General features: G+C 39.1%; 1 protein-coding gene across 3 annotated transcripts in view; it reads right to left on the bottom strand.

The window, feature by feature from the left end:
• Tmem245 (transmembrane protein 245) overlaps positions 1–15,318 on the bottom strand; it is a 99,373-nt gene that overhangs the window by 6,103 nt on the left and 77,952 nt on the right. For all 3 annotated transcript variants that reach the window (XM_063261118.1, XM_063261108.1, XM_063261114.1), the window contains 2 exons: positions 13,859–14,033; positions 11,571–11,765 (listed from right to left, as the gene is read on the bottom strand). In XM_063261118.1, coding sequence (XP_063117188.1) covers positions 11,571–11,765; positions 13,859–14,033 — 370 coding nt within the window. The remainder of the gene's footprint in view (positions 1–11,570; positions 11,766–13,858; positions 14,034–15,318) is intronic.

Raw genomic sequence — 15,318 nt, 5'->3', positions numbered from 1 at the left:
TTCATTGCTTCTCTGGGCTTCCCTCTTCCAAGTGAGAAATAAGCATCTAGGTTATACAAGTCACTGTTACTTTTAGTTCTGTAGATAGTGGTGATTTTGACTTTTTGTTTGTTTGTTTTTTTACATACAGCCACACCTATCTTTTTTTTTAGCCACGCCTATCTTAAATGATACAAAGAAGTTAATAACCATCCTTTTAGACTAAGGTTACACTGCTCCTTTAAAATAATGTCACCAATTAGGAATACGATAAGAGAAAAAAACCTTGAAAGATTTCAAATTTTCAAAACAATTTTAATATTTTAGATTCATTTGTGGCCACAACACTATGGCATATTGTCTTTCTTTGATTTTTTTTTCCTCAAAACTAATTTTGTTTTCACACCAATGACCCAGTACCGATGACTGTAAAGAAACTGCTCAACTTTTTTCATTAGAAACAAAGTTAACATAAAGTGCTGTGTTCCAAAACTTCAGGGTAAAGTTTTCAGCTGCAGAAACAAAAGATAGCAGAAATTTTCATAAGGCACAATCATCTAAAAAAGCAGAGAGCAAACAATCTCAACTTCAAATGTAATTCCACAATCATTCCCCCTCCCTGACTCCTTTGGTCCTCTTGATTTTCAGTTCATACAAATAAGTAGGAGGGTTAGACAGGCAGAGCAGTGATAAATTAAAGACTAACCCTTTGTTGTGGCGCCATGTAGAGAGTACTTCAAGGTCAAGAACAGCACAAGTAAAATGTTACAGAAAGAGATTACGCTGCCGGGAGGTCAGTTATCTCAAGGCTCTTCCTAGGACGGTGCCCTAGCCCTCTATGCCTCTGAAGCACGACGGAATTGCCAGCTGTCAGAGAACAACTCTGAGAAGCGATGTGCTTCCCGGGTAGGGTACACAATGCTGGCTGTAAGCACTCTCTGACAGTCTGAATTTCAGGTAGCACTCAATTCTGGAAAGCCCTGGAAGAATTTTACAACCAATAACCAAAAATTAGCCAACACTACAAAAGTATTTTTTAACAGCCAGTAAATTTCTTAATTCATCCTTTGACATCTCTTGAGACATTTGCAAGTCTGAATCTGTAACTATTCATTGCTTTTAAATTATGAATGGGACTTCTACCTTAGGGCACAGATGCATGAAATCAGATTAACACTGTGGTTAGCCTAGTGACTACTTTCAGTTGATAAGTGAGCTTAGCTGTAACCTTGAAATTCATACCTACTGTTCTATGTTGCCTCTACGCCAAAAAAGATGTAGAAGCTTTCAGAAGAAAATAAGGGATAACAAGCTTTGAAAACAGTCCTGAGAATTTCTGCCCTTCCTTAATGTCGTATCCTGGTCTACAGGGTTGTTGTGGTGGTAGTGGTGGTGTGTGTTTAAGCCCTACTAAAGTAACACTGCTCTTTAATGGAACCTCTATCTATGAGAAGAACATCCATAACTTAGAGATATAGAAATGATTTGCTTCTGTACTACTCAGGATGTATAACTAATCAATCAGAAAGCTCATACAATTAACTCTCTGGATTAGGAAAAAACAGATAATCAAAAAAAAAAAAAAAAAACAAACAGATAATCACTGCATTGTTGAGCTGGGGATATAGCTCAGTGGTAAAGTGCTTGTCCTAGAATATGTGAGGCCCTGGGCTCCATACCCAGCATCTAAATAAATAAATGATATATCTAATGTCTTATTTAAATCTCCTGTAAACACAGTATTGTTTCCAAACTCTACAGACTACCTGGTTCTAAGTAACACAGCTGTAGAATTTCACATCTAAGAACAGGCAATGTAAGTGGGACCCCATGTGGTTCGAGATCTGAATAGAAGACTTCTGTTAACACTTTACGTCTCCTCTAGGAATCTTGCAGAACAGTCATCCCTTGCTCCTTGAAAACATTCGCCCTACTCATCCTCTATTGGATATTTAAATATTTTCTGATTTAACAATTCAAGACTTGTTAAAGCCTATCCCCTGCCCTACCCTCAGTGGTGCAGAGTAAATTTTGAACTTCTAAAAATAAAACACTTTAACAGACCAACTTATTTAGTTGGTTCCATGAAGTTGAATATGCATTTCCTAACCCTACACAGCACACAGGTAACAGACTCTAGGACAAAGCATATGCCATCCCTGTTAAAATACACCTAGCTTTCCAACAAATTTGAAATGAAGTCCTAAGCTGAGGCTTACTATGCCTTATCCTCTTTTATCAGCCTCAAGGTTATATTACAATAATATTTAGAAAATCTGACCTGCTTCTGGTTTTACTAACCTATTAACTCATTAGATGGTTCACTGAGCATTTTTGTACCAAACGCCTTGAAGGAATGATGCAGTAGTCCTAAACAAATTAGATATAGCCCCTAACTTCAGAAAGGTTACTAACTAGTGAGAGAGACAGTGAATTAAACACATTTAGAAAATATGGGAGTCCGCATGGTGGTGCACAACTCTAATCCCAGCACTCGTGAGGCTAAGGCAGGAGAATCACCATGAGTTCAAGATCAACCAGGGATACATAGCAAGTTCAATGCTAGCCTGAACTATATAGAAGGTTCTGTCCCCTCCCCCCAATAAAGTAAAATAAAGTGAAAGATACACATTGAGTTCTAACAGAAGTACAAGATGTTAAAGGTACACCATAACAAGAATTTATACCTATCCTGGAGGATTTCTGTAATGTTTCTCAAAGAAGGGTATTTGCGTACAGGCCATGAAACAAGACTTGGTTAGAAAGGAGAGTGGCCTTTTGTATAGAGGGCACAACTGCAATGATTACAATGACTTCAGTAAACTAATCCAAATTCAATATGGCTGAGAAACAAAATTCTCTAAGATAAACTCAGAGAAGCAGTTAGAAAGAGGATCAGGGAAGCAAGATAAAAGAAAGGGAAGGAGGATTAGTGAAGAGCCTGCTCAAGAAATTCTGCTATGGGCCATCCACTGGAAATAAAGAACATCAGCAAATTCAGAAAATTTTTACACAACGTAAGTTTAAAGTCAGTGTCATGGTTTATGTCGGTGGCCCCAGGCCTCATGCCTTTCTATTATGCATTTGTGATTGGTTCATTGTCTAGCTTGGATTGATGGTGTCAGTGCTACACCCACATAGGGGTGCAGCCAGCATACAAGGTAATGGCAGGAAGAAGTCGTGTCTCTCTCTCTTGCCGGTTTCCGACTTGTAGTTCTGCCATAACTGCAGCCCCGCCATGCCACCCTACCTTGGAGCCAACTGAGTATAGACTGAAACCTCCAAAAACTGTAAGAAATAAACCTTTCCTTTCCTAACTCTGGGCATCAGATATTTTGTCTCAGCGAGAGCAAAAAGTAACTAAGACAGAAGTCAGTGAGTCAAGTATCCTCCCTTCTCAACTCCATTCTACCCTCTGTCTTTCTCTATTTTTTTTCTTATTACTCTGAACTGGAAAGACAGGAAGTGCAACTCTACAGGTTAATGTATAGGTAGCAATGGGTACCTCCCACCCTGTACTGGGGATTAAATCCAAGGTCTTTGCAATGAGATACAATCCTTTCTTTAATTTGGAGGTGGGGTCTTGTTAAGTGGCTAATTTGTCCTGGTTAGACTTAAACTTTGATCCTCCTGCCTTAGCCTGCTGGAGTGGGAGGCCTGGCATGGGGATGTTTTTGTACAACATCTTTGTATTCATTTTGTAAAGACAAAAAGAAAACTAACTTTTTGCTCTTATAGAGACATGCTATGCTTCAGTTTCTTTGAGAAAAGATACTTTTTATTAAAATTTGGGTTTAATTATGAATGATATTCTGAAAATAGCAACACTTCTGAAAATAGCAACAAGTTACTAATAACAAAGAAAACTGAGGTGCTAAAGGATTCTATTCCAATTGTCACCACTGGTGCTGTCGGGTATGATAGAGGGCAAAGGAAAACTTAGAAAACAGCTCATCTCCAAGAGAATGCACCTGGGTAATGCCACAACCTGCCTCTAGATTTTCCTCAGCTACTACACTCTGAGATTGCTCCTTAATTTTGGAGAGGTGTGAAAAAAAGTCAAGTCTGATTATGTTTTCAAAAATCAACAAAGTACTCAAGATGCAAGTTTACAGGAATGCTTTCGCCCTTCCTTGCAAATAGCCCCAGTGTAGCAAAAAAGGCAGAAGAAGAAGATAACCATTATTGAATCTGGGCTGAATTAGCTGGGAGCTCAATGCTATGCTGCATCTTCTACAATCACCCCATCAAAATAACTGCACTCGGGGCCAGGGATTTAGCTCAGCAGCATAATTGCCTGCCTGACAAGCACCAGGTTGTGAGTTTGAACCCCGATACCAAAAAAAAAAAAACCAAAAAACAAAAATAAAAACAAACAAATAAAACAACTACATCCATCACTCTCAACAGTGAGAAGCAGACAACAGTGTGGAGTGGGGGGGAGAGGGGGTCCGTCCTTCCCAGTCTCTCCCTCCAGTGAATGGTTGCTCATCTGTCTGAAGATAAACAGACACAGAAATAGTGAGTGTCCTGTCTCTTCTGCCCCTCATACTTACATCTTCAATCTGCAAGGTGTTGCCTAATGAAATGCGAAGATCTAAATACTATGGTCACAGTGTAAGAACAGAAGAGTTCCTCCACCAAGCCAAGCCCTTTAGAAGCTCATTCCTCTGTGGCTGTTATTTCCTCAGGGCCTGTTCATTCCTTCAGGTTGGAAATGAGCACATTCCAACTATAAAACACTGTTGACAGATACTGTTGTGGATACTCTTGTAACTAAAATAGAAATAGCTCCTGTGCTAACCATCAAGTGGGAAAAAGAACACACAGATAATCAAATGCATAAATGAAAATTATACTACCAAGGAAAAGTACAAAATACAATCTATAAAAGCACTAAAATAGCAGGATGGATGTAACCTAATCTTAGGGCTAGGGAAGCTTCTCTGATGAACTGACATTTGAGTTGAGATCTGAAGAATGATTAGGAGTTAATTAAGAAGGAAAGATGGAGCTTGTCCAGAGAGAGAATGCAGGCCAGAGAGGAATGGTGCCCACTCTAGCTGAGGTCCCGACACACTGCCAGTGTATCTTCAGCTCAGAAATCAGGAAGCACTGCTGGAAGAGAGGCAGGCACAGGCCACATCATGCAGAGCAGCTCTGCTGGCCCTGCCAAGGATGTTGATCTTTCTCCTAAAACCAACGAAAGGCCATTTTTGGTAAGGGAATCTCAGGTCAGATATGCTTGCATTTTGAAAAGAGCACATTAGCAGCAGTATGGAGAACAGATTGCAGAACAGCGAAGGGAGGAGGCTGAAACGCGAGCCAGCAAACTAAAGCCATTGTACCAGGCCAATGAGAAGCGCGTGGAGCATGGGCTAGCCTACAGCAGGGGTGACAGTGGGGTAAAGAGGCAAGGACAGATGTGAGGTGACACCGAGTATACGAGGCAAAGATGAGGAATGAGACAAGGAGGTAATAACCACAGCCACACCCAGCATCCCGAGTGGGAGGAACAGTCACTGAGCTAAACACTGAAGAAAGCGGGGAGTTTTGCCCCAGGGTAGGAGGGCAGACAGGACAGGCTAAGGCAGAAGAAGAGCACTGAAACACAAGCCTGTGAGCGTCCCAGCTATGTGACTATAAGCCAGGTAATGTCTCTAAATCTCAATTTCCTTATCGAAACACAGGAAACAATAGTTCCCACACTCATACAGAAACACTGGACAGATTAAGGAAAGTGAGACAGCACATGCAGTTTTGGGGCCAGGCCTGGCAAGCGTGAGGTATGGAGTTTGATTCTGGTACCACTGCCACCCCCAAAAAAACACATGCATTTTTTATCATAGGATTTTGCAGACAGTAAGTCCCAACAAATGTTAGCAGGGATTGTGTTTGGCACTATTTAAGAGATTGTTTACCTTCCCATTAAAGAATGATGCACTAAACACATATTTCCCTCAGGCTCTTTGGAAACACCACTAGAATGCCAATATAACTCTTTTTTAAAAAAGAAACAAACCTGGGGGGTGGGGTGTGAACCTAATAGGGAAAAGCAACACATTTTTGGCTTGTAAAAAATGGATAGACAGCTGCTACAATGTAGCCTATCCTAAAAAAGCCAAATCCTAAACCAGTAGTGGAAGAAGCCAAAACACAATCTGATTTAGTAAGTAAAACTCCCCATAAGGCTCTGCAACTGGTGGCATGAAATGACTCTGGGGCTGAAGCTAGGGATCTTTTTAAAGCCTGCCTACGAGGCTGGGAGCCACCACCCTTCCAAGGTCCCTCCTACCTCCATTTAACCAAGAGAGGGGGAAGTTGCCCCCATCCATTCCCCTCCCTGGCAGAAAATAACAGTTTTCCTCTCCAGAGAAAGTAAAACTGAAGTCTCTAGACAAAGACAACAGGAAAGGATGAGGGTGGAGACCCACGGTGACACAGAGACCAAATGAATACTGACATCTTGAGTGTCACTCACCCCTTTCCTCTTCCTTACTCCTAACAGGCTGCAGCCAGGCTCCCAAGCTCTAGGTTGGAGACTAGATCTTCACTGGAGGAACTCACCAGCCCAAAAGAGGGATCAAAAGTCAGTGTCATGAAAGGTGGCACGAGTCAATCGCCTACCAGATTATGTTCCATGACACATCTAATAATGCAGCTACAACTTCCAAATGTCTCTCCTTTTTATAGGACCACTGGGCCCTGTCCCTAGCACTCTTTCTTTTCTAAATTTTGAGATAGTCTCACTAACCTACCCAGGTTGAGTTTGAACTCTCCTACCTCAGCCACTGAGTGCTGGGATATAGATGTGCATCACCACACCTGGCTAAATGTTTCCATCTTAAAGTGAGCCAAGAACCAAAACGTTTTAATATCTGATATTCCAGCTAATATATGGTAAATGATAAGGGATTTCACATATGTAAGAAATGCCTTATAGTAACAAATGTCACATATGTGACAAAAGCAGATGAACTTAAATTAATCAATAAAGAAATTGTATGAGGTGTCTAAGCAGCCAAGGTTTGCTGGGGGGGGGGGTTGTTTAGAGAATAGACACAGAAGTTAGAGAAAAGACTTTTCTGCTAATCTTAGTAAAAACCACATTTTCGACTGCCTAAAGAAAGAGGCAGTCTTAGTTTAGCTACAAGCTAAGACTTTCAGTTCCATAACTGCAAGGAAATTAATTCTGCCAATAAGGGAAACTAAAGATCCCAGATGGCAGATGAAACCTTAGTCCTGGCTGACACCTGGTGTGAAGTTCTGTCAGATCCAGAGCAGGAGACCTTGCTGAGGTCTGCCTGACTCATGGGCTGAAGACGGTGTCAAATACATTCTGCAACCTAAGTTGTACGTATCACACATCACAGAAGACAGACCTATACCAAAAGAGGATAGATTAAATAATACCTCAATAACCAAACTGAAAAACAGATGAGGGCAGAAATGGAGACTTCTATAGTAGTGCTGTAAGACGAAGTTGAAGAAACCACCCAAAAACCAGAAGAAAGAAATGTAAAAATATCAGAGAAAAGGTAAGAAAATGAAATGACAATCTATGAAGATCAGTACCACAATGAAAAAAGTTTCTGAAAGGAAGAAAACTAAGTCATACAGGCATGGTGGCACACATCTGTAAGCCAGCACTCTGCGTGGCTGAGACAGGAAGGCGGAAGTTCAAGCCCCGCCTGGGAGACTTCATGACTTAGCAAGAACCTGTCTCAAAACAAACAAACGAACAAACAAACACCCCCCAAAAAATTTAAAATAGAAAAGTTGGGGATACAGTGCAGTTTGAAGGTCCTGGGTTCAGTCTCCAGTATCAAACACACACAGGAGAAAGCAAACCTCAAATTTTTCAGAAAACCAGAATGTATATTTCCAGTTTTAAAGGTCTTATATCAGACGTCCATCAGGAAAAAAAAATTTTTTTAAAGTTTAAATAAAAAGACCTGACAGGTTTTTCAAACAGTTAAATTAACAAGATCCAAGTACCAGAATGGTTTCAGGCCCTTAGTAACAATGGAACAGTGGCGAACCTTTTAGACCTTTCCATGATAACAAACAGCCTGCTGAGGCACACGTGCCACACAGCTTTACTCCCACTGCCCCAGAAGCTAAAAGACAAAGAAGAAGTACAGAAATATTAGAGGCCAAAAAATTCAAATATGAAATTCCCTGTCCAGGCAAGACATTAGGAAAAGCCTTCTCAGAAATGCATCTCCCAACAAACTGTTACAGTTTTTGTTTTGCGGGGGACGGGAAGAGAGGGGGGATCTGTAGCAGAATGGGTTTTACCATAAGAGAATAAATCAAGAAAAACTTACATGAATACAACAAAAAGGATTCCAACACAGGGTGATAGCTGACAAAGCAGAGAGCAGCCTCCTGCTAGAACAGGTCAGAGGACTCCAACAGAGACTTCTTTGGAAACACAAAACTTAAAGAACACAACTAAAGAAAACAACTAAATATATCCAGGGAAGAGGCAAACACAGGGTGAAAAGCCAAGCGTTAGATTACCTATAATATATACACAAAAAAACAAAGCAAATCAAAAACAGTATCTTTAGTAACACAAAAGTTCGTACAGATAAATATCAATGTAATATATGAGAAGGCTCAATATGCATCTAATTTACAATCACAGTAATGAACAGCCTGAACACCGATCTACCCCCATCACAGCTACCTGTGGGAGGAAAGGTGGAGAAAGCGGCTGGAAAGCTGCCAAGGGGGGAGCCAGGAGCTGATGTCTACAAGCAACCAAAACCCAGATACAAACAAAATATTTACAATTTTTTTAAAAAGTTCTTTTTAGAGAAAAAAGTAGGGAGAGAAAGAAGGCAGAGGCTTCTTTTCCTCAATAAGCTTTGCACAAATGTTTGATTCTTCAATCCCCCAGCATTGCTCACTCTGAAGGAAAAGAGAAAGGCTGTGTCGGTCCTCACATTATCGTTTTAAACCCCCACGCTAGATGATTGCATACTTCTACTTTCGGAAGGAGGAAGGTCTTTTGCCTGTAGAACTCATTTTAATTTTTTCTGTGTTGTCTTGAAAACCAAATCTTGCTTTACTGACTTGAAATCAATAGTTTTTTCCAAAAATAATAGCAAAATATTTTACCAGTTTTCTTTTTTTCTCTCGTTTGGCGGGGCTAATGAATACAACAGTGAGCCAGCCAAGGGCTCCGTATTGCTTTTGAGCAGCTTTCTGCTGGGTTCTCAGAAGCACAGGCAGAAGACGACCCTGGCATGGACACCCCTGAAATGGTAGGTCTTAGTCAAAAACCACCTAAACTCCTCTCCATGTATTTTTTTGCCCCTAAGGTCCTGGGGATTGATCCCAGAGCCTTCATACTGAACTACATCCCAATCCTCATTTTTATTTTGAGACAGGGTCTTGCTAAATCTCCCAAGCTAGGCTCAAACTTGAGATCTTCCTGCCACAACCTCCCAGAGTGCTGGGTTTACAGGCATGCATGACCATGCCTAGCTTCCATCAATGTTCTATTTAAGGAAAGTGGTTTTTCCTTACAACATCAAGTAGGTGTATTGCATTAGCTCAAATGGCCCTCTATCCAAACACCTGTAACTCAAAAACTATGTGTGCTAAATTAAAGGGTCCTAACTCTCCTCATGAAATACAAGCAAAATAAGCAAAATCGTGTTCCTAAAAAATTTTAGATAAAAATAGAGTATTACTAGTACAACTGTCAGAACCAACTGTCAGTGATTCCTAGATGACATCAGAATACCTATTGGTAGGGAACTCAGAGGTTTCCAGTTGAGGATAACAACAATGTAGTAGTCTCCACAAAGTTAAAAATTCTATATTCTGAAACTGTCCTTAGATTTTTGTTGTTAGGATGTGATTTCTGGTGTAACAGGTAGAAAAACTATTGTTTGCAAGTGTTTATTAACACTAAACCAGACAGACACTCAAATGTTCTACTTGTGTGTGTACAATAACTAGAACAGGCACTCATGTCCAGCAAATGACACCTAGGAGAAAGTTAGTAATATCTTGCTATCTAGCAGTCATCAAATGCAAACTATGCAAATGCCTATCAACAGTACAATGAAAAGAACATTTTGGTATATTCACACACTAGGAACTAGACACCAATGAAAAAGAATGAGCAATGGAAAAGAATGCAATGACACGGATGAATCCCACTGACAAATGTTAAGCCAAAAAGATCTAACTCACATCCACACTGTATGATTGCTTTCAGATGAAGTTCCAAAGAGGCAAAACTAAAGTGTCTGCATGCAGAATACCAGCAGGAAGGAGGGTCTCACCAAGAAGAAGCATGAGGAATGGAAATGCTTTATGTCTTGATATGAGTAGTAATTACATGGGCATCAAATATATGAAAAAAGTCATTAACTTTTAAATTACGATATGTATTTCATCATTAAAAAGTTATATCTGAATAACAATCTTAAAAATTATGAAACAACTGAGATATTAATATTGTATAGAAATATTTGTGACAGTACATAACAGAAATTACTAATATCTATACTTGTATAACAAGCTGCAACTCTTTATTAGTTCCCCTCAATAATTTTTTCTCAACTTTTTATTCTGAAAAAGTACAAACCTACAGAAAACTAAAAGACTAGTACAATTAACAATCATAAGCTTTCATATAGCTTTAGCAACTGTTAACATTATCTAGTTACTTTGTCTCTCTCTCAGTTTGGAAAATAAACAGCAGACAGGCACGTTAGCCCTAAAGGACATTTTTCTGCATAACCAAATAGTACCATCATGCCCACGATGTTTGTTTTTTTTTTTTTTTTTTTTGTCTTTTTCATTTTTATCGGTACCAGGGATCGAACTCACGACTACCTGCTTACAAGGCAGGCACTTAGGCCGCTGAGCTAAATCCCCAGCCCCATGCCCAAGATGTTTAACACTGATCATCTCACAGTCCATATCCTAAGGTCCCCTATTGTTCTAGAAATGTCCTTTACAGATTCTATTTATCCCTAATCTAGAAACTCATCATGGAATCATGCAATGCATTTGGCTATACCATTTATTTTTTATTTCTTTCTCATCTATTTTTGAGATACATTCAATTTATAGTCCAGGTTAGTCGCAACTCACCAGGCACGCCAGGCTATCCTCAGCCCAATCCTCCCGCCACACCTTTTTGAGAGCTAGGATTTCAGCATATGCAATCACACTCAGCTCTTGGTTTTCCTATTTTTGAAATGAGTCTCTGCTTCAACCTAGTACACCATGTTCCACAACCCCTTTTGTATTATTTTTGGCCTTTTATGGCATTAACAATTCTGAGCTACAAATAACCTGTTAGGAAGTTAACGATTCTGAGCTACAAATAACCTGTTAGGATGTTCTACAATATATTACAGCTTAATATAAAACATAGTCTTAAAACGTTCCTGGAAAGCCTTCCAATGATTTATATTTATTTAATATCTTTTATAATGTTTATCACTACATTAATACTAAATACCTTTATCCTGAAAAATATAAATGTAACTACCAAATACAGAGACAGAATAGTTCAATGCTTACACGTAATTTATGATCATTCTGCTTGAACTCACCGCTGAGTCTGAGCTGGCCACGGTGTCTGGCTTGGTGTGGGCACTGAATTCGTGGGGCTCACTAGCATGGCACTGTAGATATTGGAAGCCACCACAAGTATACAGAGCAGTATGGGCCCAATAATTGCTCCTTCTAGGCCTAGGTAGTAAGCTCCGCCAGCCACTGCCAACCCTGTCAGGTATGGATGGCCACCGCTGAAAAAAAGGAACATGCTTCAGTTTATCACTTTTGACGAAGATACACTTCAGAGTAAATCTGAAATACCTTTCTAACACAATGTTGCTTCTTTAATGCACCGTGCTTTTTATTATCAGTTTTCTTTAGGTTACCTCAGTACAGGCAACTCCATGATATAATACTAATATAGTTCCAGGTTTTCTTGCCTGTGCACCAGTGTGTGACACTTGCCTCTCTTACTGAATTAGCAATTGGAAGAATAATGTCAGCACTGCTAACTGACACTGTGTACTCTTTACAGGTGGCTTCTGAGGAAGATTAATGTGGGTTCAGGACTGGTTACCTAAGCAACCTGTTAGGTTTACAACCTTCAAGGACAATTACATAGGCACAATTTAGCATGTAATCAAGTTAATAATTTTTTATAAGACAGTAATGTTAACAGTATTCCAGTTATTTATAGGGTAGACTTCTCACAACCTTCTAGCACTTTTGAATACAGGTAATAAAGAAAAAAAAAAAAGGCTCATGAGGTAAGTATCTGTCAACAAAGTCCAAAATTTTCACTTCACAGGATGGTTAGAATTACCCAGCAGGCTTACGACAGTACCACTCACATAACCGGATAAAGCAAGACTGATTAGGCAGCACAGCACAGCACTAAGATAGGACCACTGACGCAAAAGGGCTGAGGAAATAAGTCATGTTCTATTTGTTTTCAGTTTTTAAACACGGATGAATGGAGCAATTTAATAAGCTACAAATAACCTGTTAGGATGTTCTACAATATATTACAACGTAATATGTAACACAGTGGTGAGTCAGCCTTCAAGAAACAAGTACATTATGTTCATAATTTGTCTTCTTCATATCAATAAAGGATTTAAGGCAGGAAGCCATATTATGCTAAATAAGCTTTTCCCCTAAACGATATATTTGAAGAAAATATCTACTTGCTTGAAGCTTTCTGTAAAAAACTTACTTAAAAGCTTCATTTAAAAAAACTATAAAATAGTTTATGTCAAACTTTTCATTTTCTAATGTCTGGCTAAAATAGTTTATAATTAAGTTAATGTAACAATAAATCTTAAATTCTACCCTTCTGTTTCTTTTCTGGCTGGAGGGGGCGGGGGCTGCACTGAAGACTGAAACCAGGGCCTTTGAACTGAGCTATATCCCTAATCCTTTCTTCTTTTTTTAAAACCATTTTGAGACAGGGTCTTGCTAAGTCACTAACTTGCCCAGACTGGGTTCAAATTTGTGCTCCTCCTGCCTCTGCATCCCATACACACTGAGATTACTGGAATGCACCACCACTGGAAGCCTCAACATAAACTCTGGCAAAGCTTAAATCAGGGGCAGCACTTGCACATAAACTACAAACCTCTTCCTACTGTTTAAACTCCAATTACTAAACCACATTAACCGCACATTGATGCTCTCCTTTTAATTTTCGCTCCCAAGTTTCAGGCACACAAGTTCCTCTCAGTGTGGTTTACGGAGTTGCCTGTTTCTTTTTGCTTTGGTACCCTGGGGCTTCAGAGCTGCTCTTCATCAGTGATTTTCTACTTTAACGTACCCAAAAGAAAATGCACACAAAGGACTCCGCCTAAGTTAAACCAAGAGTACCATTTCTATAACCTTACCTGCCTACCTTTAATTTACTTCAAGAAAACAAAGGTATTAACTATTTTGACAGTTTCAGCAAGCTACTTGCTCAATGTTTCACCACAATCTATTTTGAAAACAATGTCAATCTTGTCATATAAATGTTGGCTGACTTTACTTGACATACTCTTTGTGTAGGGAGGGACACTGAGGACTGCTCACTATGCAGACCGAGTTAGCCTCAAATTCACTGTACTCCTGCCTCAGCCTCCCAAGTGCTGAGACTATGGGTATAAGCTACAACTGGCACTTAATGCAATTTCTACAAGAGCTATCAAAACCTACAAACTTGGAAAAATACTTATTTCATTTCCAAAGTTTTTGACTCTGACTTGAATGTAATGTTGTTTGATCTGTTTCAAAGAACCACAGTGGCAGAACTGTTTATCAAACATTAATTTGTCAAGATTTAACAATTCACTAGTGATTGCAGAATACTTACCCTGATATATCAGAGTAGATTGCAGTATCTACAAAGTAAGTTGGCAAGAGATGAAACACTAACAGCAGAATGGCCTTGCATCCCAATCCTTGAGTCAGCCACAAGTCTAAAACTGCAGGGATGGCTGCCCAGTATGTTCCCAGAAAGGGCACTGCTCCAAGGATTGCTGCTAAAGCTAATGAACAATAAAAGAAGGAAAATGACTTAATAACATTGGCAAAACAACCCTAACACAGCAGCAGAAAGTCCTAGCTCCTCCTACTTAAAAACAGTCATCAAACAAATTATATAAATACAAACTCTCCTACGGGGGGAATGATATATGCATAAACTGAATTTTCTTGTTAAATTTTAAGATATTAGACCTTCACTTGTTACTGAAAATGTTCCTAATATGTGTCTATGAACTGCTCCTTTTTTTTGAGATAAGATCTCACTATGTAGTTCAGGCTCACTTTAAACTAACTATGTAGCCCAAGCTGGCCTTGAACTTTTAGGGATCCCCCTACCTCGGCCTTCCAAGTGCTGGGATTACAGGCATGAGCCACCATGTTCAGCTCAAATATGTTCTTTTATTTTATTTTATTTTTTTAAACATTGTTTTTGTCTTTTTCCTTTTTATCGGTACCGGGGATCGAACTCACAACTGCTTGCTTTACAAGGCAGGCATTTATGCCGCTGAGCTAAATCCCCAGCCCCGCTTTTTTTTTTATTTTAAAAAGGGTAAAATTAAACAGAACAAAACAGATCATAAGAAAACAATTTAAAAAACACAGATTTCCAAGCAAGACCACTGGAGATCTTCACTGTCTATCATATTGTCTCTTGCTTTCTTCCAAACAGTTGTCCACATCTTCACACACAGTGAATACATACCGAACAATATAGTACTAAACTGATCAGAACAGGATGATGAAGGCATTTTAGATCTTCAAGACCAGACAATAGGGAAGTCAGCAATGGCTGCTATAATGTCTCGCCTTCTCTTCAAAACAGCTGTCTATATCTTTATATATATTGAAATTAAATAAAATAGACTAATAGCACTCTGAACAGAGAATAATAGTATTGCTAGATTTTACATCATAATGCTACAGAATTAGCACTGGGTATCTTAGTCTCTTTTTCTTCAGAGTATACGTTCATTACATCGTGCATTATATAATCTATTCTCGTAAACTGTTTAGAAGTTCTACACATGCGAGAATCCCTACATGTGTACCTATCCTTTCTGTATTATGGGAAAAACAGATCAAAACAAGATAACAGAACAAATTCCTAGAAAAACATGAAACAAAGAAGATATATAAAACCATAATACTAGGTGATCTACAGTAGTTACTATGCATTCTCTTGTTATTTTCAATAGAGTTATCTATATCATCAGGCATAATATAATTGAACATAGCACTACATAGCAATATTAATAAAAACAACATTGGAGACATTCTGAGGTAATA

This window comes from Cavia porcellus, unplaced genomic scaffold (assembly GCF_034190915.1).
Source record: "Cavia porcellus strain 051 isolate PalLab524CR breed Dunkin Hartley unplaced genomic scaffold, mCavPor4.1 scaffold_1, whole genome shotgun sequence".
NCBI lineage: Eukaryota > Metazoa > Chordata > Mammalia > Rodentia > Caviidae > Cavia > Cavia porcellus.
Note: the sequence above shows the minus strand (reverse complement) of the source record. Positions and strands in the feature narration are given on the sequence as shown.